Below are 23,468 nucleotides of genomic sequence, written 5' to 3'. Positions count from 1 at the left end.
CATTCGGAGGGCGAGGCTTGAGTGTTTAGATATACACAATGTTCTCACCATCTTCACTTAGTCTATAGAGTTTGTTGTCTATTTGTAACTTGTCATGTCTGAGTATTGAGTTTTTATCTGCTTTTCTAGCTTTATCCGTAAATTTCTTCAGTTTTCTTCTGATATCACGTACGCATTAGGTGAAATCCTGTGAAACACTAAGTCTCTCTTCTTTCAGCTTACTACTGGCAGCTAGGATGAGTGGCTTGTACTTGTCCTGGCTCATCGTTACTAGGATTGGACGTGGACCCATCTCTTTCGTCGGCAGACGTTTGACTTGACTGAATTCAACATCTGCGGAAATATTCATAATTTTAGTCATTATTGTATCTTATCGTCAGTTTTTTCGGCTATTATTCTGAAAATGTACAACAATATACAGCCTGAGGCACTTGCATGGCTCTAACTAAGTGAGTGAGTTTTGCCTAACACCGCTTTGAACAGTATTTATGTCAGGTCTTTTCAGCTTGTTAAGGGGCGAAACCCACAAAGGAAACTGTAACAACGAGAGATACGTGTATACACTACAAAGGGCATTGCGTCTGTAAATTAGATCGTAAGTGTCCGTAGATTAAAGTCACGAGACACCATGCATACCCGTAAACTTCGTAAGTATCCGTCGCCTTTTCTACCCTTTTCGTTCAGTTCCGTAACGGCGTAGGCATGACTAAGTAAAATTGCACCTAGATTTACAGTGTGAACGTAACTCAGTCGGTGAGCTGTCGGGCTAACAATCCGAAGGTCGCGCTTTCGCGTCCGAAGGATTCTCACAAAAACTGGTTGCTTGTCTTTGAGACACATGACCTACGCCAGAAATTGTGGTAGTGTATTCTAAAGGTTCTCCTTTGACAAGTATAGACTTTAACAGCATATCCTTTTGTCGCATTCTCGTATTGTCGACTTTTGACAAAAAGTGCTTTGCACCAAAAACACGAGAATGCGAGACCATGAGAACGCGAGATTTTGGCCAAATCTCGCGTTCTCGCGATCTCCAATTCTCGCACTTTGGGCACATTCATCTTCCCGAACCAAGGGAGGTAACTGACTACCAGTATATAAGTCTTGCCGAACTAGACTGGAATTATGGAGTTATATATTGGCTTGACTAACGAGTCTCTCCATAGTCTAACAAAAATCGCGAAACGAAATCGAAATCCGGTTCGTAAACTGCCGTGCAGATTTCTGTCGATTGCAGGATTTGCAAAGCACGGCGTCAACAGATATTTTCCAAATCTGTTCATGTTTTTAATGAAGGTGTACCCGTGATTTGATGCACGTTGCACCGCCATTTTGTTTGAAGAAAATGCAAGTGATATGAGAGGTGGAATCTGATTGGTCGATAGGGGGGACTTATAAGGGAAATAACTCGTAAAAGCCACAGTCAAGTTCGGCAAGGGTGGAAACTGGATTTTCAGTGAACTCCCTTGTCTCGGGAAGATGGGGCATATTTAGTTCGTTTCCAAAGCCGAGATCGCGAGAATGTCTTGTACAGTATTCTACAGGCACGGATTGCCGAGTCGTCACAGGCTATCCACTATGATTCGCTGTGCATAGTTGTGTATCTTGGATACGCCAGAAACCTATGATTGTGGGTTCGAATCCCGGTGAGACTCGATTATGTTACCAGGTTTGTCAGCACCATACATATGTTCATGGGTTTCGCCAATACTCGGGCTTTCCTCCCACATGAAATAACTGGAACATAGCATGATATAACTGGAATAATGTTCAAATCGGCGTTAAACCCAACTCGCATACACTCCAATTACAAAGTGATCAGTAGTGTATGCCTTCCTACATAGATTACCTACCAACGTCTTCAGGCTTTGCCCTTGCTGACACACCTGAGAGGGGCTCTGCATATCACCGCTCAGTGTTACCTGTGCAAACAATTATCTGTGATTCTTTAGCCTGTGTCGAGTGCCGCTATTCGGGTAAATCAATACTGTATTGACGGTTATATAGACTACAGGTATTATAATACCTCGGTTGGCCAGTTACCTCATGCTGCCAAGCGGTGGGGTGTAAATTGAATTGTTCACTGTAGGCCTACGGGTGGGTGAGGGCAAAGGGTATTGTTACGAAGAGTAGTACATATATTTTAGTGCCGATGTTAACATGACCAGCTGATATTACGTTGTTGTAAGCGGCAGTAAGCTGATGACACGGTGCGACGTTTATATAGGAAGCAGCCAGCAAACTTGTACGTGTTTTAGGTCGAGCACGTCTTGCCAGCATGCCAGTATGCCCAGATTGTATTTTGTCTATATGTCACTTTGCTCAGGCGGCATATTTGTCCCAAATTGACTTTGTCATCGCTATTTTAATAGACGCGATAGGTTTCTTGGATATATGTGACAGCATCATTTGAAAAATAGCTTTCCTGGATATAAATAGTTTTCTCGTATGTATAGTAGCTTTACTCAACCTGTGATAGCTTCACCGTTTTACTGGATATATGGTAGCTTTACTCCGTATATGGTAGCTTTACTGGATATGAGAAAGCTTTACTGGATATGTTATGACTTTACTGGATATATTATAGCTTTACTGGATACGTGATAACCTTACTGGATATATGATAGCTTTAATAGATATATGATAGCTTTACTGGATATGTGATAACTTTACTGGATATATGATAATTTTTGCCGGATAAACGATATCTTTACCGGATACGTGATAACTTTACTGGATATATGATACTGTTACTGGCAATATGATAGTTTTACTGGATACGTGATAACTTTAATGGATATATGATACTGTTGCTGGCAATATGATAGTTTTACTGGATACGTGATAACTTTAATGGATATATGATAACTTCACTGGATATATAATAACTTCACTGGATATATCAATATAAGAGATATATGGTAGCATCACGAGATATGTGACAGCTTCCCTTAATATTTCATAGGTTTACTTGATATATGATAGTGTTCCGGGATATATAGTACATCTACTGCATGTATGTTAGCTTCCACGAATAGCTCCTTGCCTTGGTACTACAAGCCGGGTCCTGCCTTCCTACAAAGACAAATTGACATGAAATAGCATACATATACAATCACACATCATTAAAACGTGTCTTTGCGTACAAACACCCAGCTTATTAAAGCCGGTAGCGTTAGAGACATCCAGTGTGAAACTACACCGAGTATGTAGGAGGCATGTCCGGGAACGACTGCCTGGGCTAATGGAGATATCCGATTACGTTCAAAACAGATCGTTATCCCATACTAATATTCCTTGAACATAAAATGTATACGTGATTATTTATTTATGATTGTACCGCTATCATTACTTGACATCGGTATTCATGAAGAAAACACTACTACTTTGATATGTATACTCAAACCGGTTATACTAGATTTAAGAGATATATGGGTTCAAGTGTATTGATTGGGTTCAAAGCCTCACACAGCTGATCCAGTTTGCATTTGAGTTATGTTTTGGTGGTTTTTTACCTTCGCGTCTCGCATTAGCGTTGACAGGCAGTGCTTGCAGCTAGTCGAGGATAGATACCACGGGAACATGTCACCCTACACTGCTCATTATAACGCTAGTGACCAGCAGGTGTATATGTGTATCGTATCACACCCCTCTTGACTATACATTACCGTATACCCCGTTGTGTAGGGACAACCACAGAAGCAACATTCGAACTGTTTTGTTCAATCGATACACTTTGCTGCAAACCTAGCATTATTTACGTTATACACTGCTGATGGACCTGATGATAAATGTCGGCCATATACCACATGTACAAGATGGAGGTTGTGAGTGAGTTGAGTGAGTGTGGTTTTACGCCGCTTGTAGCAATATTCAAACATCACGGCGGGGAACACCAGAATGGGCTTCACACATTGTATCTGTTTAAGTATAGTGGGAGAAGATATAGCAGCTGTTATGCAAGATTCCGTTCTAGCAATATTACAAGATTCATTGGAAGTAGTAGAGCTTGTAAGTGCAGTGGTGGAAGATCCAGTGGCAGTGGTGGAAGATGTAGTGGCAGTGGCGGAAGATGTAGTGGCAGTGGTGGAAGATCCAGTGGCAGTGGCGGAAGATCCAGTGGCAGTGGTGGAAGATGTAGTGGCAGTGGTGGAGGATGTAGTTGCAGTGGTGGAAGATCCCTTGGCAGTGGCGGAAGATCCAGTGGCAGTGGTGGAAGATGTAGTGGCAGTGGCGGAAGATCCAGTGGCAGTGGTGGAAGATGTAGTGGCAGTGGCGGAAGATCCAGTGGCAGTGGCGGAAGATCCAGTGGCAGTGGTGGAAGATCCAGTGGCAGTGGCGGAAGATCCAGTGGCAGTGGTGGAAGATCCAGTGGCAGTAGTGGAAGATCAAGTGGCAGTGGTGGAAGATCAAGTGGCAGTGGTGGAAGATCCAGTGGCAGTGGTGGAAGATGTAGTGGCAGTGGCGGAAGATGTAGTGGCAGTGGCGGAAGATGTAGTGGCAGTGGCGGAAGATCCAGTGGCAGCGGCGGAAGATGTAGTGGCAGTGGCGGAAGATGTAGTGGCAGTGGTGGAAGATGTAGTGGCAGTGGCGGAAGATCCAGTGGCAGTGGCGGAAGATGTAGTGGCAGTGGTGGAAGATGTAGTGGCAGTGGCGGAAGATGTAGTGGCAGTGGCGGAAGATGTAGTGGCAGTGGCGGAAGATGTAGTGGCAGTGGCGGAAGATGTAGTGGCAGTGGCGGAAGATGTTCTGGTGTTATGAATAGTAGTTGGGATTCAGGCCGCTTTGAACGTTGTCAGGTTGTATCACGTCACCCGGTGCCAGGTTTATGTAGCAGGAAGGCCACACGTGACGCAAGTTGTACATGTTTACCACTTGTTTTAAACCCCTATCGTCTCATTTAAACCAGGGACACAGGATGCAGATATACCACGAGCGTTGTGCGTTGTTCTGGTATCAACGCTCATCCGTCGTCTCATTTAAACCATGGAGCTACGATACGTACGTACAACCAGCCGCTGTTGTGCTTTGTTCTGATATCAACGCTCACCCGTCGTCTCATTTAAACCAGGGAGATACGGTAAAGATATTCCACGAGCCGCTATGTTGTGTTCTGCCCTGATATCAACGTTCATCCGTCGTCCCATTTCAACCGAGGAGATACGGTAGAGATATACTACGAGTCATCATGTTGTGCGTTGTTCTGGTATCACCGCACATCTAACGTTGAAGACGTGCGGCTGACATGACAGGGGTGATAACGTCATCGACACTCGCGGGTCACTGCTCACACACAGAGTCCTGCCCCTGGCAGTATCCAACATTCCATCTGTAAACCCTACACCCCTCTTGTGTTTAAAACCTATACAGATAGCGGGGTGCACTGGGTTATGGCAACAGACGCACAGTGTCCATTGTTTCTGACCAACAACCAGAAAACACCTTTCTAAAAACGATTTAGTGGGACGTGATTGGATTTACCTGTCTATCTGGATACTCATCGCAGGTGAGGTACAGGTAAAGGGGAGCCTAGACACCCGAAGTCACCATGGAAACGGTGCCGAATGTGCAGGTAAGCTCTCTGAGGGTTGATCAGGATTGTGAAAGACTTGATGTTGACAGGTTCCACACCGTGTTCATATCAGGGACAAGATCGTGTGTTCATCCAATCTTTCATCAGTTCAATGTGATATCAGATTGAATGCATTTTATTTGGATGACTAGACTGAGCATGCCGATTTCTTGAAGAGTGATTTTCAGTTTTAAGCTTACTTTTCCAGGTGTTTAAAATGTCTTTATATACACCAGTTTATATATCAAAGAATACTGATACGTGTGACAATGAAAGTGGTTTGATATGTCCATACATAACTCTCGCCTCTTTTTGTTGGAGCATGTCACCCCAATGTGTTTCGCCCATACCTACATCGCAGTGTTATGTCAGTGCTGCCTTACATAAGTATTCAGTTTAACCACGGTCCAGCGTTTCATAGGCACTCATTTATTCAAACAGAAACTTGAGAATCAATTTCAAGTGAGTCGATACTTTGATTTAAAGTCAGTGTATAAATGTGTCACTTCCCCAGCTACCTAATCTTGTTATCGCGCCATTGGGGTGAGTACTCGTCCAATACCCCCACATACATCGCGCGAGACACCCTTGTGACATTATCTCCTGGAGTGACCTGGGATTGGCAAACATGACAGCTCACCTGGAGGATTTAGACAACAATGTGGCCATTAATGTACAATAATCGCTTGTGGGATTGACCTACTATCAACGGTATGGTTATACAAATGCGCAGAGCAGGCTTTTTGTTGTCATAATCAATAATTACTATTTTCTGTTTTCCATTGTTATTGGTGGTTTTACACCCTATGAACGTGTCCTTATATTGTAACGTGTCCTGTAGATTGTGACATGGCGTTGGATTAAATACGCTTTGTATCGAACGAACTTTATCTACAAGAAGACAGAGACTTTTGTGATTGATTAGCTAAATAAAAGGACAAACCCTTTCCACAGCCAAAAGAAAACTCTGCTTAAAGCAGCGTCGATTGTACGATTCCGGCTATATCATGAGCATGTGTTAATGAATTACTATCAAATAGTGATTATACCAGGTGTTCGTGAAAGGGTGAACGTACCCTGCCCTTCCGGTGGCACCATCACACACGAAACCACCAAGTCGCACATTCATTACGAATACGTAATTATGTAACTACAAGCTAATATAACATCTGAATGACCAGGGACGATTGATACGATGCGATTCTAGAATTATGCTGCAGAGAGCGCTTTTTTGTAGGGAGACGCACTAGACAACACTAGACATCACACACAAAACCACCAAGTCGCATATTCATTACGAATACGTAATTATGTAACTACAAGCTAATATAACATCTGAATGACCAGGGACGATTGATACGATGCGATTCTAGAATTATGTTGCAGAGAGCGCTTTTTGTAGGGAGACGCACTAGACAATACCACGAATATTTCAGTGACACGAGGGTATTTGTGTCACTGTTATTTGGCCTTTCATGGATGCAATGATATGTGGATGGTTCCTTCCAAACTACAATGCTGTGTAGCATATGGTTTACGTCTTACGCCCTCGGTTTTGCATGCAATGTATGTTCAAGTGTATCTATTGCGTGCTAGGTGCCACGTGCATGTAGTCGAGAGAAGAAGATGGTCAGCCGGAAGGTGAAATCCCCGGAGCAGGTTCTGTTCATCACACAGGTGGATGGGACGAGGCGAGAGGGAACAGAGGACAAGATAGAAGTTCCGTTTGAAGAGGACGATTTAGGTTTGTACAAAAACGTCAATGTGAGAATGTAATACATTACGTTGCACGGATATCACCATGGGCCAAGAATTGTATGTCTCTGACACTGAGAGCATGACACTGACAGTACAGTGTTACAATCAGATGGAAAGACGTCAGTTATAGTATGTCTCTGACACTGAGAGGAAGACACCGACAGTACAGTGTTACAATCAGATGGAAAGACGTCAGTTATAGTATGTCTCTGACACTGAGAGGAAGACACTGACAGTATAGTGTTACAATCATTCAGACAGAAAGGCGTCAGTTATAGTATGTCTCTGACACTGAGAGGAAGACACTGACAGTACGCTGTTACAATCATTCAGACAGAAAGGCGTCAGTTTTGTATTATTCATACTTGATAAGGAGCAGACGACACTTTTAAAATCATTCAGATTGAAAAACGTCAGTTTGGTAATATTTATACTCGATACGGACCAGACGACACTGTTACAATCAGTCAGAAAAAAGACGTCAGTTTGGTATTATTTATACTCGAAGCGAGCAGACGACACTGTTACAATCAGTCAGAAAAAAGACGTCAGTTTGGTAATATTTATACTCGACACGAGCAGACGACACTGTTACAATCAGTCAGAAAAAAGACGTCAGTTTGGTATTATTTATACTCGACACGAGCAGACGACACTGTTACATTCAGTCAGAAAAAAAGACGTCAGTTTGGTATTATTTATACTCGACACGAGCAGACGACACTGTTACAATCAGTCAGAAAGAAAGAAGTCAGTTTGGCATTATTTATATTTGATAAGGAGCAGACGACATTGTTACAACCAGATAGATTGAAAGACGTCGGATTGTCATAAGTATACTTTATACAGAACAGACGACACTGTTTAAATCAGATGGATGGAAAGACGTCAGTTGGGTATTATTATATTCGATACGAAGCAGACGACACTGTTAAAATCAGATGGAAGGAAAAACGTCTGTTTGGTATTAGTGCACTCGATACGGAGCAGATGATACCTCAGTCCCTTACTTTACTACATAGCGCACGTGTAAAGCAGTGTATGCATGCTGTGGTGTTTGAAATACGGAAACGGTACTTTGAAGACTGACCTGCAAGGCGGCCCTTTGACAATACGTGAATACCCACCGCTTTCGAGAAAAAGCGATGACGGGAAGATGAATGGTCAAGAGAGTAAGACAGCGAAGACAGAAGCTATCCAAATTCTGTCGAAAGTGAATGTGAATGAATGAATTGGGTTAATCTACTTTTTGGACATCAGTTATAACAGTTATATCACGGCTTGTCACTTTAATCAGATTAGTAATATCACCAACTTGCAACGGTGTACACTTTTGCTCCTTTGCTGAAACCACGGAGCACGGATGTGATGCTGGCGAGCCATGAATCTTAATCAGGAATAAAAATCTTAAAATATTCGAACACCCACCAGCTGGTCCTGACACCCCTAAGGGACGCAACTCTAGGTTTAAATTGCATCGGCTTAGGTGACCCGTACCACGGAAATCATGTTGACTAATACACGTTTACCTGTGTGATTATTGATGCCTTATGTTATATAGAGATACGACGAGAAAAGTTGGACCTCGACGAGATTAAGCGAGAGTTGTATCAGAGGGAGTGCAGGAGACTGAAGGTGACGCCTATCGGGGCGTTCGTCCGCAACCCCACCAAAACTCAGCTGGACCTCAAATACTACTCCATGGGCCCTGACGGCGCCAAGGCACTGTCTGTCCCGCTGATGGTGAGTGCAATCGCCTGGACAGTTCCCAGACTTGAACTAAATTGTCTTTGTATTTAAAGTGTAAGTAGCTTTCAATTTTAAAACGGGTGATGAATTTGCCCTAAAGATTAATCTGTCAATCTAAATGTTAATCTGAAAAGGAGTTTTATTCAGTTTGTGATGTATTTATCTTCAGTTGGATTCATCCTTGACCCGACTTGACCTGGAGGGCAACTGTATCGGACCGGCCGGGCTCAGCAGTCTGGTGGAAACACTCGCAGACAACTGCTGTCTCACACAAATAGTACGGTATATTGATGCTACTCAAATAATGGGGCAAAGGAGAGAACCCGGAATTCACTGAGCAGAGTTGCGTCCCTTAGTCCTTGACAGAATCCCATACCAAAAGACATTAAAATATGGTACTTGTTGTTACCCTGTCTGGCGCTCAGCATTAAGGGGTAAACAAGGACTGGTCGGCTCGGAGTCAGTATACGGTGACTGAGTGGGGTGTTCATGTTAAACTGCGGCATGGTATGTCAGTGGGCTGACACTATAAAATCGACATGAGTCCGGAGTAGTACAAGCAGACACACACACACACACACACACACACACACACACACACACACACACACACACACACACACACACACACACACACACCACACGCACGCACGCACACACAACACGCACGCACGCACACACATACCACACGCACGCACGCACGCACGCACGCACGCACGCACGCACACACACGCATACGTGCATGCACGTCGCTATATAAGTGCAATAATCTTGGAGACGCGACGTTAAACCCCATTTCACCTCACCTTACCTATCATTAAGCTCACCCGCTGTTACATAACTGAAATACCATTAAAGCGTCGTAACCAAAATCTCCCACACACTTCAAGGAATGGATGGTTATGGACAAACAAAACCACAGTAATAAGAGACGCATTTAGGAAAGAAAATACCACGGTTTTGAAATCCTATGTTGTTTATTTCTTTCCCATTTTATCACGTCCGTTCGTCTGAGGCGCCGCGATTCGCTGTGCAGAGTTGCGTCCCTTGGGCAAGTCAGAAGCCTATGGTTGTGGGTTCGAATCCCGGTTCGCCCCAATTATGCTTCTAGGTTTGTCAGCACCATACCCGTGCTCGTGGTTTTCACCGAAGTGGTAAACGTCTTAGACCTTCATCACTTCGGGCTTTCCTCCCACATTAAGCTGACACGCCGTGATATAACTGGAATAATGGTAAAAAAAAGCGGCGTTAAACCCAACTCACTCACTCACTGATATTATTATCAGGATCCATTTTAAGGCATCGCGTCCGTCTCCGAGAAACATAGATAGTGAATGTATGATCTAATAGTGTAGATAGGCAGAGTGCAATGATGATCTTTGACAGTGATATACACAGATTGAGTACAGTCTGCATATCGAAGCTAATGTTGATTTCCTTCCAGAGTTTGGCGAACAATCACCTCGGCAGTGCTGGGGCTAAACACGCTGCTAGCCTCATGCTGAAGAACCAGTACATCTCACATGTAAACCTCTCGGGTGAGTTCGTGTCATAATAGTCACATATCTCTTATGTGTCATGTCTCTCAAAAGTCAGAAGTAATTTACAGCTAATAGAGGATGAGTACCATGTTGATCTCATTTGTCCATTTTATCAGAATTTCTTTATCAATATTACATCAACGGGTATCGTCGGGTATCTTAGACATTTATTGAAATGAGACAACGGGCGCTTGTAAATGTTTCCAAAGTTAATGGATGTTCTGGATACATGTGGTGAGTTGAAATGGGGTTTAACGTCGCGTCCAAGATTATTGCACTTATATAGCGACGCGCATGTACGTGTATGTGTTTGTGTGGCTGCTTGTACCAGTCCGGACTGATGCCGATTTATAGTGCTAGCTCACTGAGATACCATGCCGCAGTTTAACATGAATACCCCACTCAGACACAGTATACTGACTCCGAGCCGACCAGTCCTTGTTTTAGCCCCTTAATGCCGAGCGCCAGACAGGGTAACAACAAGTACCATCTTTTAACGTCTTTTGGTATGACGCGGTCGGGGATCGATCCCCGGACCTTCCGCTCTTCGGGCGGACGCTCTACCACAAGGCCACGGAGGCGGTCTTCAGAATTTAGGAATTTCATACATACAACAATTTCCAAATATATTTAAGTTTAGTGAATTAATGTCTTCTATGAATATTAATGTACTGAAGCCTTTGACTGCGTATATATTCCATGCAATGAATTTTAGAAATGATAAGATGAGTGACTTAAACAAGTAGAGATCAATTTGTCCACCCACTATCCACAAATATTTACTATAGGCCTGTGGCCTTTCAATATTTCTGTAATAAAGATTGATTGATTGAAGTCTCTCATGTAATATATGCACATATCACTCATAAATATCTCAGGTGAGTTAGTCATACCTGCCCATATTACTAGTAGTAAGGTGAGTACGTGCGCTTCTTCGGCTCGGTTGACAGTGTAAACGTGTACAAATTTATCGTTTTTCTCTTACACGGGGATATTAAACACGTCAATCACACCGTCAAAGTCTTGGACGTGTGTATGCTTGTATCTCGGTCACATTAAATAAACAGGTTCAAACATAACACGATCGTCAAATTTAATGCCCTTGTTTCTCCTTTAAGTGTGGCAGCTACATTTGTATAGATGTGTCTGTTAAGCTAGTACAGGTGTGTCAGTTAGGATAAGTTTTATCCATACTGAAACTCCACAGGCCCATAGTACAATTCTGTTTTCGGGAGTGGTTGCAGATATGTTTAACAGGTCATATTCTAATTAACATAGCATGATACATTAACATTGATAGTTTTTTTATGGGTATCTTTAACATTTTTGGACATGATCAATATAAATTCTTCATGAGTTGGATCTGCACAAACAGGCAGTTCTATATATTTACGTCTCAGATAGTCTTTTTTTTGACACACTAAAAGAAAAGAAAACTCATCTTCAATCACATTTAAATCACACTGCTCTCATATTCTCAATTCTCTAGCTATGTTTCTGTGTCTGCCTACTTCGATCCTACTTAAGTATATGAGAGCTGCATCTAAATTGTGCTGAAGTTATTCTAAGTCTTTTATAACTGATATCAAACAAATAATGTTCTGGGGAATACTGTCTTAAAACGCTTGAAATGATTGCATTTTTTCGAAATTAATACATGCGATGACCATTTTTGTAGATATCTTTAGTCTTTGGCGTATAGATACTAAAAACGAATCTGGATTGTTATGTAAACATTGATGATACCAAACATACCCACAGCCGCATTCGTTTAATAACGGTCAGTTATCCAAGTACAGGTGTGTCAGCTTCCCAGGTGCAGTTGTTGTAACCATAACTGCATTTGATATATTTTTCAGGAAACGGTTTCCGTGACATCGATGCGCCTGCATTCGGGCTAGTCATACGGGTATGTTAATCTGATTCTCTAGCTTGAAATAAACTTTAGACAAACGACAATGCGACAGTGACAACAACATTTCTAAATGTCCCCTGTAAATGGTAATAGCTTCTTATTATGTCTGTACTTACAGGACAGCAAACACATCAAGGAACTGGTTTTGTCCAACAACGAACTTGGGGAGATGGCAGGGAGACAAATTGGAGACGCTCTCGGTAGGTTCCAGCTAATACTAGTACTTCAGGCGCCAGCCGCCAAAACATCCAGTTGTCTGATACTCCTGCATCAGGTGGGTGTGTCAGTACTACAGTCACCAACATCCAGTTGACTGCATACTCCTGTATACTACAGGCAGCAACAGTCCCCGTACCAGAGGGGTGCGTCAATACTACATTCATCAACATCCAGTTGACTGCATACTCCTGTATACTACAGGCAGCAACAGTCCCCGTACCAGAGGGGTGTGTCAATACTACATTCATCAACATCCAGTTGACTGCATACGCATGTATACTACAGGCAGCAACAGGCTCTGTACCGGGTGGGTGTGTCAATACTACAGTCACCAACATCCAGTTGACTGCATACTCCTGTATACTACAGGCAGCAACAGGCCATGTACCAGGTGGGTGTGTCAATACTACATTCCTGTACCGGGTGGGTGTTTCAGTACTACATTCCTGTACCGGGTGGGTGTGTCAATACTATAGTCCCTGTACCAGAGGGGTGTGTCAATACTCCGGTCCCTGTACCAGATGGGTGTGTCAATACTCCGTCCCTGTACCAGATGGGTGTGTCAATACTCCGTCCCTGTACCAGATGGGTGTGTCAATACTCCAGTCCGTGTACCAGATGGGTGTGTCAATGCTCCAGTCCGTGTACCAGATGGGTGTGTCAATACTCCGTCCCTGTATCGGGTGGGTGTGTCAATACTCCAGTCCGTGTACCAGATGGGTGTGTCAATACTCCAGTCCGTGTACCAGATGGGTGTGTCAATACTCCAGTCCGTGTACCAGATGGGTGTGTCAATACTCCGTCCCTGTATCGGGTGGGTGTGTCAATACTCCAGTCCGTGTACCAGATGGGTGTGTCAATACTCCAGTCCGTGTACCAGATGGGTGTGTCAATACTCCGTCCCTGTACCAGATGGGTGTGTCAATACTCCGTCCCTGTACCAGATTTGCGTGTCAATGCTCCAGTCCGTGTACCAGATGGGTGTGTCAATACTCCGTCCCTGTACCAGATGGGCGTGTCAATGCTCCAGTCCCTGTACCAGATGGGTGTGTCAATACTCCGTCCCTGTACCAGATGGGTGTGTCAATACTCCGTCCCTGTACCGGGTGGGTGTGTCAATACTCCAGTCCGTGTACCAGATGGGTGTGTCCAATACTCCGTCCCTGTACCGGGTGGGTGTGTCAATACTCCAGTCGGTGTACCAGATGGGTGTGTCAATGCTCCAGTCCGTGTACCAGATGGGTGTGTCAATGCTCCAGTCCGTGTACCAGATGGGTGTGTCAAAACTCCGTCCCTGTACCAGAAGGGTGTGTCAATACTCCGTCCCTGTACCAGATGGGTGTGTCAATACTCCGTCCCTGTACCGATGGGTGTGTCAATACTCTGTCCCTATACCAGATGGGTGTGTCAATGCTCCAGTCCGTGTACCAGATGGGTGTGTCAATACTCCTGTCCGTGTACCAGATGGGTGTGTCAATACTCCGTCCCTGTACCAGATGGGTGTGTCAATACTCCGTCCCTGTACCAGATGGGTGTGTCAATGCTCCAGTCTGTGAAGGGTGTGTCAATACTCCGTCCCTGTACCGATGGGTGTGTCAATACTCCAGTCCGTGTACCAGATGGGTGTGTCAATGCTCCAGTCCGTGTACCAGATGGGTGTGTCAATACTCCGTCCCTGTACCGGGTGGGTGTGTCAATACTCCAGTCCGTGTACCAGATGGGTGTGTCAATGCTCCAGTCCGTGTGCCAGATGGGTGTGTCAATACTCCAGTCCGTGTACCAGATGGGTGTGTCAATACTCCGTCCCTGTACCAGATGGGTGTGTCAATGCTCCAGTCCGTGGACCAGATGGGTGTGTCAATACTCTGGTCCCTATACCAGATGGGTGTGTCAATTCTCCAGTCCCTGTACCAGATGGGTGTGTCAATACTCCGTCCCTGTACCAGATGGGTGTGTCAATACTCCGTCCCTGTACCAGATGGGTGTGTCAATACTCCGTCCCTGTACCAGATGGGTGTGTCAATGCTCCGTCCCTGTACCAGATGGGTGTGTCAATACTCCAGTCCCTGTACCAGATGGGTGTGTCAATACTCCGTCCCTGTACCGATGGGTGTGTCAATACTCCAGTCCGTGTACCAGATAGGTGTGTCAATACTCCAGTCCGTGTACCAGATGGGTGTGTCAATGCTCCAGTCCGTGTACCAGATGGGTGTGTCAATACTCCAGTCCGTGTACCAGATGGGTGTGTCAATACTCCGTCCCTGTACCAGATGGGTGTGTCAATACCCCAGTCCGTGTACCAGATGGGTGTGTCAATACTCCGTCCCTATACCAGATGGGTGTGTCAATGCTCCAGTCCGTGTACCAGATGGGTGTGTCAATACTCTGGTCCCTATACCAGATGGGTGTGTCAATACTCCAGTCTGTGTACCAGATGGGTGTGTCAATTCTCCAGTCCCTGTACCAGATGGGTGTGTCAATGCTCTAGTCCGTGTACCAGAGGGGTGTGTCAATACTCCAGCCCCTGTACCAGATGGGTGTGTCAATGCTCCAGTCTGTGTACCAGATGGGCGTGTCAATACTCCAGTCCCTGTACCAGATGGGTGTGTCAATACTCTTGTCCCTGTACCAGATGGGTGTGTCAATACTCCAGTCCGTGTACCAGATGGGTGTGTCCAATACTCCGTCCCTGTACCGGGTGGGTGTGTCAATACTCCAGTCCGTGTACCAGATGGGTGTGTCAATACTCCAGTCCGTGTACCAGATGGGTGTGTCAATACTCCGTCCCTGTACCAGATGGGTGTGTCAATGCTCCAGTCCCTGTTCCAGAGGGGTGTGTCAATACTCCGGTCCCTGTACCGATGGGTGTGTCAATACTCCGCTTTCTGTACCAGATGGGTGTGTCAATACTCCAGTCCGTGTACCAGATGGGTGTGTCAATACTCTGGTCCCTGTACCGATGGGTGTGTCAATACTCCAGTCCCTTCTGCTTTTGTTTTTTTCTTGTTTAACGCTGCGCTGAGCAATATTCCAGCTATATGACGACGGTCTGTAAATAATCGCGTCTAGACAAGACAAACCAGTGATTGACATCATGAGCATCGATCCACGCAATTGGGATACGATGAAATGCGTAAACCAAGTCAACGAGCCTGACCACCCGATCCCGTCAGTCGCCTCTTACAAGCATTGTCAGTAACAAGCTGGGGGAATGTAAACTTGACATTCTTATAAAGATGTGTCACCATGACCTTTGTAACTAGTGGTACATGAATGTATCTGGATGGCGCGACTATAGGTTTGACAATAACCATTTTGTTGCTTGGCGTGTCCTTTGCCACATTATTATGGAAGAGAGCCTGATATCCCTCTGATCAGCCTATATTACAGAAACTGGTGTTCTCCATATACAGAATACCATTCTTGTTTAGAACCACGACAATCATGTGTTGCTGGGTGTGAACTGCACTGAAGTCTGCCGATTTGGAAGCCGTGTGTTCTTTGTTCCAGTCAGTAACGACACCCTCGAGCACCTGGACGTCAGCTGGAACCACATCAGGAACGCCAGTGCAGCAAGGCTATTCAGTGGGGTTAAGGTGAGCTAGATTATTTAACAAATAGGGATGAAAACTCGGGTGTTCAATGCCAACAATTTCACAATCAAGAAGGGCCGGGGGGGGGGGGGGGGGGGGGGGGGGGGCATGTTATTGCTTCTATCACTTCACCAAGCATCACACCACCATACTGAAAACGGTTAACGTTAAAACGGAAAGGCGAAATGCGGATGGCAGCTCAACTCGAAGGATAGGATATCATAATCACCAACGCAATCTCCTATAAACCTGACTGGTGAAGTGATATAATTATACAAAGTCTATTGTTTCGGGGACGTACCACCTAAGAATATTTTTATGTTTTTTTATTACTAAAAAGAAAGGCATAATAATCCTTATTATTCCATATTCTTACAAATACTTATTTGTTTGTTTGTTGTTTAACGCCGCACTGAGCAATATTCCAACTATGCGACGGCGGAATGAACATTCTTCTCCTCTTCTTCCTTGCCACATTTCAGAGGAAGAAGGAGGTGAGTAAGGGGTGTTGGGGATCTGTGCTGAGGAGGTCCCGGGTGAAAACCTTCCTCTTTGCTGAGCAAAAAGCTTAAAGGATTTAATGACAAACAGAAAAGCAAAGGGCTGAAAGAATCGCCCTGAAATATTCCTCTTCTAATAGAAAGAGGTTCCGAATACCTGCCCCTGCGAATACATCTCAAGTTGAGTTGACCAGCAAATCATAAAAGATTTGAGTGTAACAAGTAGTCACTCGGGGATGTCAATACATTCCATTAGCTTCAAAATCCATTCGTGAGTTACAGAATCATAAGCTTTTCTGTAGTCTATCCAACACATTGAGAGGTTACGGTGGTAAGTTTTAGCATCTCCACATCACAGGTTTCAGACACGTGTTAGGGACACACATGATGCAGAAAGCAGAGACAAAAAAATACGGTATGGAAATGGTACAAGACATGTCATCAGATAAACAATTTCGGTTTAGTATTTCAATATTTAAACAAAAACAAATGGGTCAGAAAATTAATACAGGTTAGGATATATCATATGACTATTTTATTTAATAAATAAACGACGAGTAGAAGTTGTTTATGATTATTTTATTTGGAAATATACAGTAAGCTTAACTGTTTTGTCCAGGTGAAAATATGACTAGCATGTGTGTGACCTACCTTATGTTACGAAGCGTTCGCAGAAATTAAGTGTATTGTAGTGTGGGTATACACATGCTTATAGTCATCTTTTTAAAGTTCAGATCATACCCAACAGCAAGTCACGAGTCTTAGAAATACAATTTTAATTGATTTTGATATCAGAATAAATCAATGCATTTTATTGTTAAAGTATACATTCTAGTTTATAGAAAATAGACCTATATTCGTTCCCTCGGAATGAGACTAACGGATGTCTCACTGTTCGTACATAGGGCTAAAGTTTACCCTTTATTTAACGAACTTTGGTGTGTTTTTCAAAGAGGTCAGATGTTTGTTTTAAGATAACGCATATACCAAAAGCTGTGCCATTGATAGCTGAGGGCCTTGTGGTATCTGGGAAAACAATGATTATCAAACAGAACGGTCAACATTTAAGATAATAAAAGCGTCGGAACCCGATCCATAAACGTAAGATATCTCTGCTAAAACCGCCTCCGTGGTCTAATGGTAGAGCGTCCGCCCAGAGAGCGGAAGGTTCGGGGTTCGATCCCCGACCGCGTCATACCAAAAGACGTTAAAAGATGGTATTTGTTGTTACCCTGTCTGGCGCTCGGCATTATGGGGCTAAAACAAGGATGGTCGGCTCGGAGTCAGTATACTGTGTCTGAGTTGGGTATTCATGTTAATCTGCGGCATGGTACCTCAGTGAGCTACCACTATAAATCGGCATCAGTCCGGACTATACAAGCAGCCACACACATACACACACGTGCATGCACGTCGCTATATAAGTGCAATAATCTTGGAGACGCGACGTTAAACCCCATTTCAACTCACCTCACCTCACATCTATGCTGAAAGCACACGGTCAGTATCCAAGTCTAATCAAACCAACAAACAGCATATGCTCACACTGAGGCTGATGTTTGCAGGAAAACGTCGGGCTGCGCCGTCTGAACATCAGCTTCAATGGGTGTGGCCGTGAGGGCGTGGCAGGAGCGGGGCTAGCTCTGGCCAGCAACAGCACCCTGAGGGAACTCGACATGTCGAGAAACAGGCTCACAGACGGAGACATCAAGTTCGCCTTGAGCCTAAAAACCAACGACTCTCTGCAAATTCTCAGGGTAAAAAAAACAAAATTATTGCAGACAAACGGAGATTTGCATAAAAGGGGTGCCTTATTTTTGATAACGGCAAATTGTAGAATATATTTATAACCACTAGGCTACCCGACCTTACTCTGCACTGGATGCTTTCCTAAACATACTGTGAGAGAGGCTCTCTCCTGGACAAATTATGAGCGACTCTGAACATACCATGAGGGAGGCTCTGAATATACTGTAGTCCATCTGAAAACATGAGGATCTCCTCGCACATTGATAAGCATTGGACCACAGACTTGTGTACGGAGAGTATTTCTTTAGCATAACTACAAGCATAAAGTCTCGTCTAAATACAACAAATGAGTGCCCATTGTAAGCGAACACTTTGAGTCATATCCATATCTCATTTTAACTGAAATGCTTTGTTTACAGTTGCGAGACAACCTCTTGACGGATGTCGGCGCCCTGGCATTGCTCACGGCGATACACAGCGCAGAGGGTTGTGCCCTGGAGGAGGTGGACATTGGGGTAGGTCAGCTGTAGGTGAGGGTTGTGCCCTGGAGGAGGTGTACCTTGGGGTAGGTCAGCTGTGCGTGAGGGTTGTGCCCTGGACCTTGGGGTAGGTCAGCTGTAGGTGAGGGTTGTGCTCTGGAGGAGGTGGACATTGGGGTAGGTCAGCTGTAGGTGAGGGTTGTGCCCTGGAGGAGGTGGACATTGGGGTAGGTCAGCTGTATGTGAGGGTTGTGCCCTGGAGGAGGTGGACATTGGGGTAGGTCAGCTGTAGGTGAGGGTTGTGCCCTGGAGGAGGTGGACATTGGGGTAGGTCAGCTGTGCGTGAGGGTTGAGCCCTGGAGGAGGTGGACCTTGGGGTAGGTCAGCTGTTGGTGAGGGTTGTGCCCTGGACCTTGGGGTAGGTCAGCTGTAGGTGAGGGTTGTGCCTGGAGGTGAACCTTGGGGAAGGTCAGCTGTAGGTGAGGGTTGTGCCCTTGACCTTGGGGTAGGTCAGCTGTAGGTGAGGGTTGTGCCCTGGACCTTGGGGTAGGTCAGCTGTATGTGAGGTTTGTGCCCTGGAGGTGGACCTGGGGGTAGGTCAGCTGTAAGTGAGGTTTGTGCCCTGGAGGTGGACCTTGGGGTAGGTCAGCTGTATGTGAGGGTTGTGCCCTGGAGGAGGTGGACCTTGGGGTAGATCAGCTGTATGTGAGGGTTGTGCCCTGGACCTTCGGGTAGGTCAGCTGTATGTGAGGGTTGTGCCCTGGACCTTCGGGTAGGTCAGCTGTATGTGAGGGTTGTGCCCTGGAGGTGAACCTTGGGGTAGGTCAGCTGTAGGTGAGGGTTGTGCCCTGGACCTTCGGGTAGGTCAGCTGTATGTGAGGGTTGTGCCTGGAGGTGAACCTTGGGGTAGGTCAGCTGTATGTGAGGGTTGTGCCCTGGAGGTGAACCTTGGGGTAGGTCAGCTGTAGGTGAGGGTTGTGCCCTGGACCTTCGGGTAGGTCAGCTGTATGTGAGGGTTGTGCCTGGAGGTGAACCTTGGGGTAGGTCAGCTGTTGGTGAGGGTTGTGCCCTGGAGGTGAACCTTGGGGTAGGTCAGCTGTTGGTGAGGGTTGTGCCCTGGACCTTGGGGTAGGTCAGCTGTATGTGAGGGTTGTGCCCTTGACCTTGGGGTAGGTCAGCTGTATGTGAGGGTTGTGCCCTGGAGGTGAACCTTGGGGTAGGTCAGCTGTATGTGAGGGTTGTGCCCTGGAAATGGACCTTGGGGTAGGTCAGCTGTAAGTGAGGTTTGTGCCCTGGAGGTGGACCTTTGGGTAGGTCAGCTGTATGTGAGGTTTGAGCCCTGGAGGAGGTGGACCTTGGGTAGGTCAGCTGTAGGTGAGGGTTGTGCCCTTGACCTTGGGGTAGGTCAGCTGTAGGTGAGGGTTGTGCCCTGGAGGAGGTGGACCTTGGGGTCGGTCAGCTGTAAGTGAGGGTTGTGCCCTGGAGGTGGACCTTGGGGTAGGTCAGCTGTATGTGAGGGTTGTGCCCTGGAGGAGGTGGACCTTGGGTAGGCCAGCTGTAGGTGAGGGTCGTGCCCTTGACCTTGGGGTAAATTAGCTGTAGGTGAGGGTTGTGCCCTTGAGGAGGTGGACCTTGGGGTAGGTCAGTTGTAGGTGAGGGTTGTGCCCTGGAGGAGGTGGACCTTTGGGTAGGTCAGCTGTAGGTGAGGGTTGTGCCCTGGACCTTGGGTAGGTCAGCTGTAGGTGAGGGTTGTGCCCTGGAGGAGGTGGACCTTTGGGTAGGTCAGCTGTAGGTGAGGGTTGTGCCCTGGACCTTGGGTAGGTCAGCTGTAGGTGAGGGTTGTGCCCTTGACCTTGGGGTTGGTCAGCTGTAAGTGAGGGTTGTGTCCTGGAGGTTGACTGGCAAGCTATATCCATTCAATCAAATTTGGTCGTTGTTCCGTGAAGATTCGGTTAGAATTTGTCTTCAGCCACCCATGCTTGTCGTAAGAGGCAACATACAGGATCGGGTAGTCAGGCCCGCCAATTTGGTGAATGCATGTCATCCCAATGGCCTAATCTCATGGTGAGAATAAAGTTCAAGCAACGATCATCGCCATCTGTGCATGACAAGACGAAGTCAGCCATGTCCCTTAACAACCTGGGAATTCATTCTTCTCCGCAATCCTCCCAAGGATGTGGTTGGTATGAAATTGTTAATTTACTTCGAGGTAAACCAGAGATTGTTAGGAAATGAAGTTACCAGATGTCATACGAATACCACCCATATGTTTTACCAATTCCAATTTCCCCCGAGTTTCAATCCAACAGCCACACTCATTCTACCTTCTGAAATAGTCTGTATTATAGGCATAAAGGACTATTAATCAAAAGACTTAGCATAGTTTTAAATATGTTCAGCTGTATTTACATACATTTCAGAAGACAAGCGTAACCCCGGAGTTCGTTGCCCTTGTCAAGACAATACAAGATGACAGACCATTCAAAGTTACACACGGACCTGTTATAGTTGTCAAAGACCCAACGAAGTATTCACAAGATAGTGATGGGCCTGACGAGGCTGGGGCAGATGAGGATGACCTGGAGGTCGATGACGAGGAACCTACAGATCCCACTGAGGTCCAGGACAAGAAAGCGGTTGAAAGATCTGTGTCGTCTGTGATCTAGCAGTCTAATGGAGAAAGTAGAGACTGGAAACACCAGCCTTACCTCCAAAATACCAGTGATGAACGAATAAACCACAGTAATACATATCCAACACTAGCTGTCACAGGGAGTGTATGTAGCTTCTGTCACAACGAAGTGAAGGATGATTGCGACGACGCTGTTATATACGCCTGGGAAATAGCACCCACTATGTATGTCCACATGAAAGTAAAACAATGTAAATGGTATCCTGTATATATTTCAGGAAAATACCACACATGCTTCTCTACAGCAGGTGACATTCTCACAATGAAATACAGAAAACGAAATCTATTATTACGTTTGGATTGTTCCATGGCAAGTTATTTGACTGTCCTTCGAATTGCCTCCTCTGCATGCGTCCCTTCAGATGAAAATACACGGTTTCTTTATCAATATTACATCAACGGGTTTCGTCGGGTATCTGAGACATTTATTGAAATGAGACAACGGGCACTTGTAAATGTTTCCAAAGTTAATGGAAGTTCTGGATACATGAGGTGAGGTGAAATGGGGTTTAACGTCGCGTCGATGATTATTGCACTTATATAGCGACGTGCATGTACGTGTGTGTGTTTGTCTGGCTGCTTGTACCAGTACGGACTGATTCCGATTTATAGTGCTAGCTCACTGAGATACCATGCCGCAGTTTAACATGAATACCCAACTCAGACACCGTATACTGAGGCCGACCAGTCCTTGTTTTAGCCCCGTAATGCCGAGCGCCAGACAGGGTAACACCAAGTACCATCTTTTAAATTTCTTTCTCCGGGCGGACGCTCTACCACTAGACCACGGAGGCGGTCTCTGGATACATGAAATTCAAGGAGTGGTGATTAGCTAGGACCTGGACCTGGACTATATACTATATCTGCAACATTCTATTTACCCCTTCCAGAATACACAACAAACATGTCTGTTATTTTTTATCATTGAGAACTGAGCATACTAAATAAATGAATGGGTCTTGTGATAATGCAGTTTTACTCGTAACGCGTCAGGATCTCCCTAAACATTATGAAGTTCAACGTAATATGTTCACGAGGAAGTGAATAGTGAGCAGCAGTATTGCAGTAGGTCCAAACTCCAAGAATCGGTTTTGTACAGTGTATCGTTAAACAAACCAAAGCGGGATCTCCAAAGAAACAAAGCCGTACCGCTACGTCATTCCGCTGTCGAGCCTTAGCATTTACAACAGTTCAGATTTTAACGAAGTCCAACATTATTTCACATAACTTCAAATGATCGGATCAATCACGATATTAACTTGTTTCATATACCCTTAGTATATATCACCTACAGCTCATTTTGGTCGATTGATGCTGGCACATGTGTTACATAATCAGTAACGATAATGACGATCATGCCAGTTCATATTCTGAAACGTCCAGGAACAAACCTTCGAATTTAACAAATGAATGAAAAATGTTAAATCTTGTCGAAATTTCCACATTTAAAACGTGCACGTAGGCTACAATCAAAGCAAATTCCAGTTTTGTTACGGCTGCTACATGGCGTACAACTGACTAGGGACCAAGTAAGGTCGGACGTGACCCTGGAAGGGTAGGCCAGAACAAACACTTCAGGAATAATATTCAGGCATCTCCTACCCATGTAATTAAGTATACAAGCCAATCATCCGTTTCAATACATTCTGAATAAATCCCACCGGGAATCTGGGTTACAAATGATCCCTTAAAGCTTGCAACCTA

At 45.1% G+C, this 23,468-nt stretch overlaps 2 protein-coding genes across 2 annotated transcripts; both read left to right on the top strand.

Annotated features, from left to right (window-relative positions):
* The first annotated feature begins 3,954 nt into the window (after positions 1 to 3,954).
* Positions 3,955 to 4,758, top strand: LOC124148450. Its single transcript, XM_046519546.2, has one exon. It carries the CDS (start codon positions 3,955 to 3,957, stop codon positions 4,756 to 4,758), a length of 804 nt encoding a protein of 267 aa, XP_046375502.2.
* Positions 4,759 to 5,092: 334 nt separating this feature from the next.
* On the top strand, positions 5,093 to 21,965 carry LOC124148449 (leucine-rich repeat-containing protein 74B-like). Its single transcript, XM_048403749.1, has 11 exons — positions 5,093 to 5,569; positions 7,166 to 7,313; positions 8,889 to 9,070; positions 9,246 to 9,353; positions 10,521 to 10,614; positions 12,477 to 12,526; positions 12,651 to 12,732; positions 16,262 to 16,347; positions 18,410 to 18,601; positions 19,013 to 19,108; positions 21,493 to 21,965. Exons 1-11 carry the CDS (start codon positions 5,546 to 5,548, stop codon positions 21,736 to 21,738), a joined length of 1,308 nt encoding a protein of 435 aa, XP_048259706.1. The 5' UTR covers positions 5,093 to 5,545; the 3' UTR covers positions 21,739 to 21,965.
* The last annotated feature ends 1,503 nt before the right edge of the window (positions 21,966 to 23,468 follow it).

The sequence above is a fragment of the Haliotis rufescens genome, unplaced genomic scaffold (genome assembly GCF_023055435.1).
Source record: "Haliotis rufescens isolate VD_foot unplaced genomic scaffold, xgHalRufe1.0.p SCAF_3, whole genome shotgun sequence".
NCBI classification, from domain to species: Eukaryota; Metazoa; Mollusca; class Gastropoda; order Lepetellida; family Haliotidae; genus Haliotis; species Haliotis rufescens.
The sequence above is the reverse complement of the archived record's forward strand: the minus strand, read 5'-3'. Positions and strand labels throughout refer to the sequence as shown.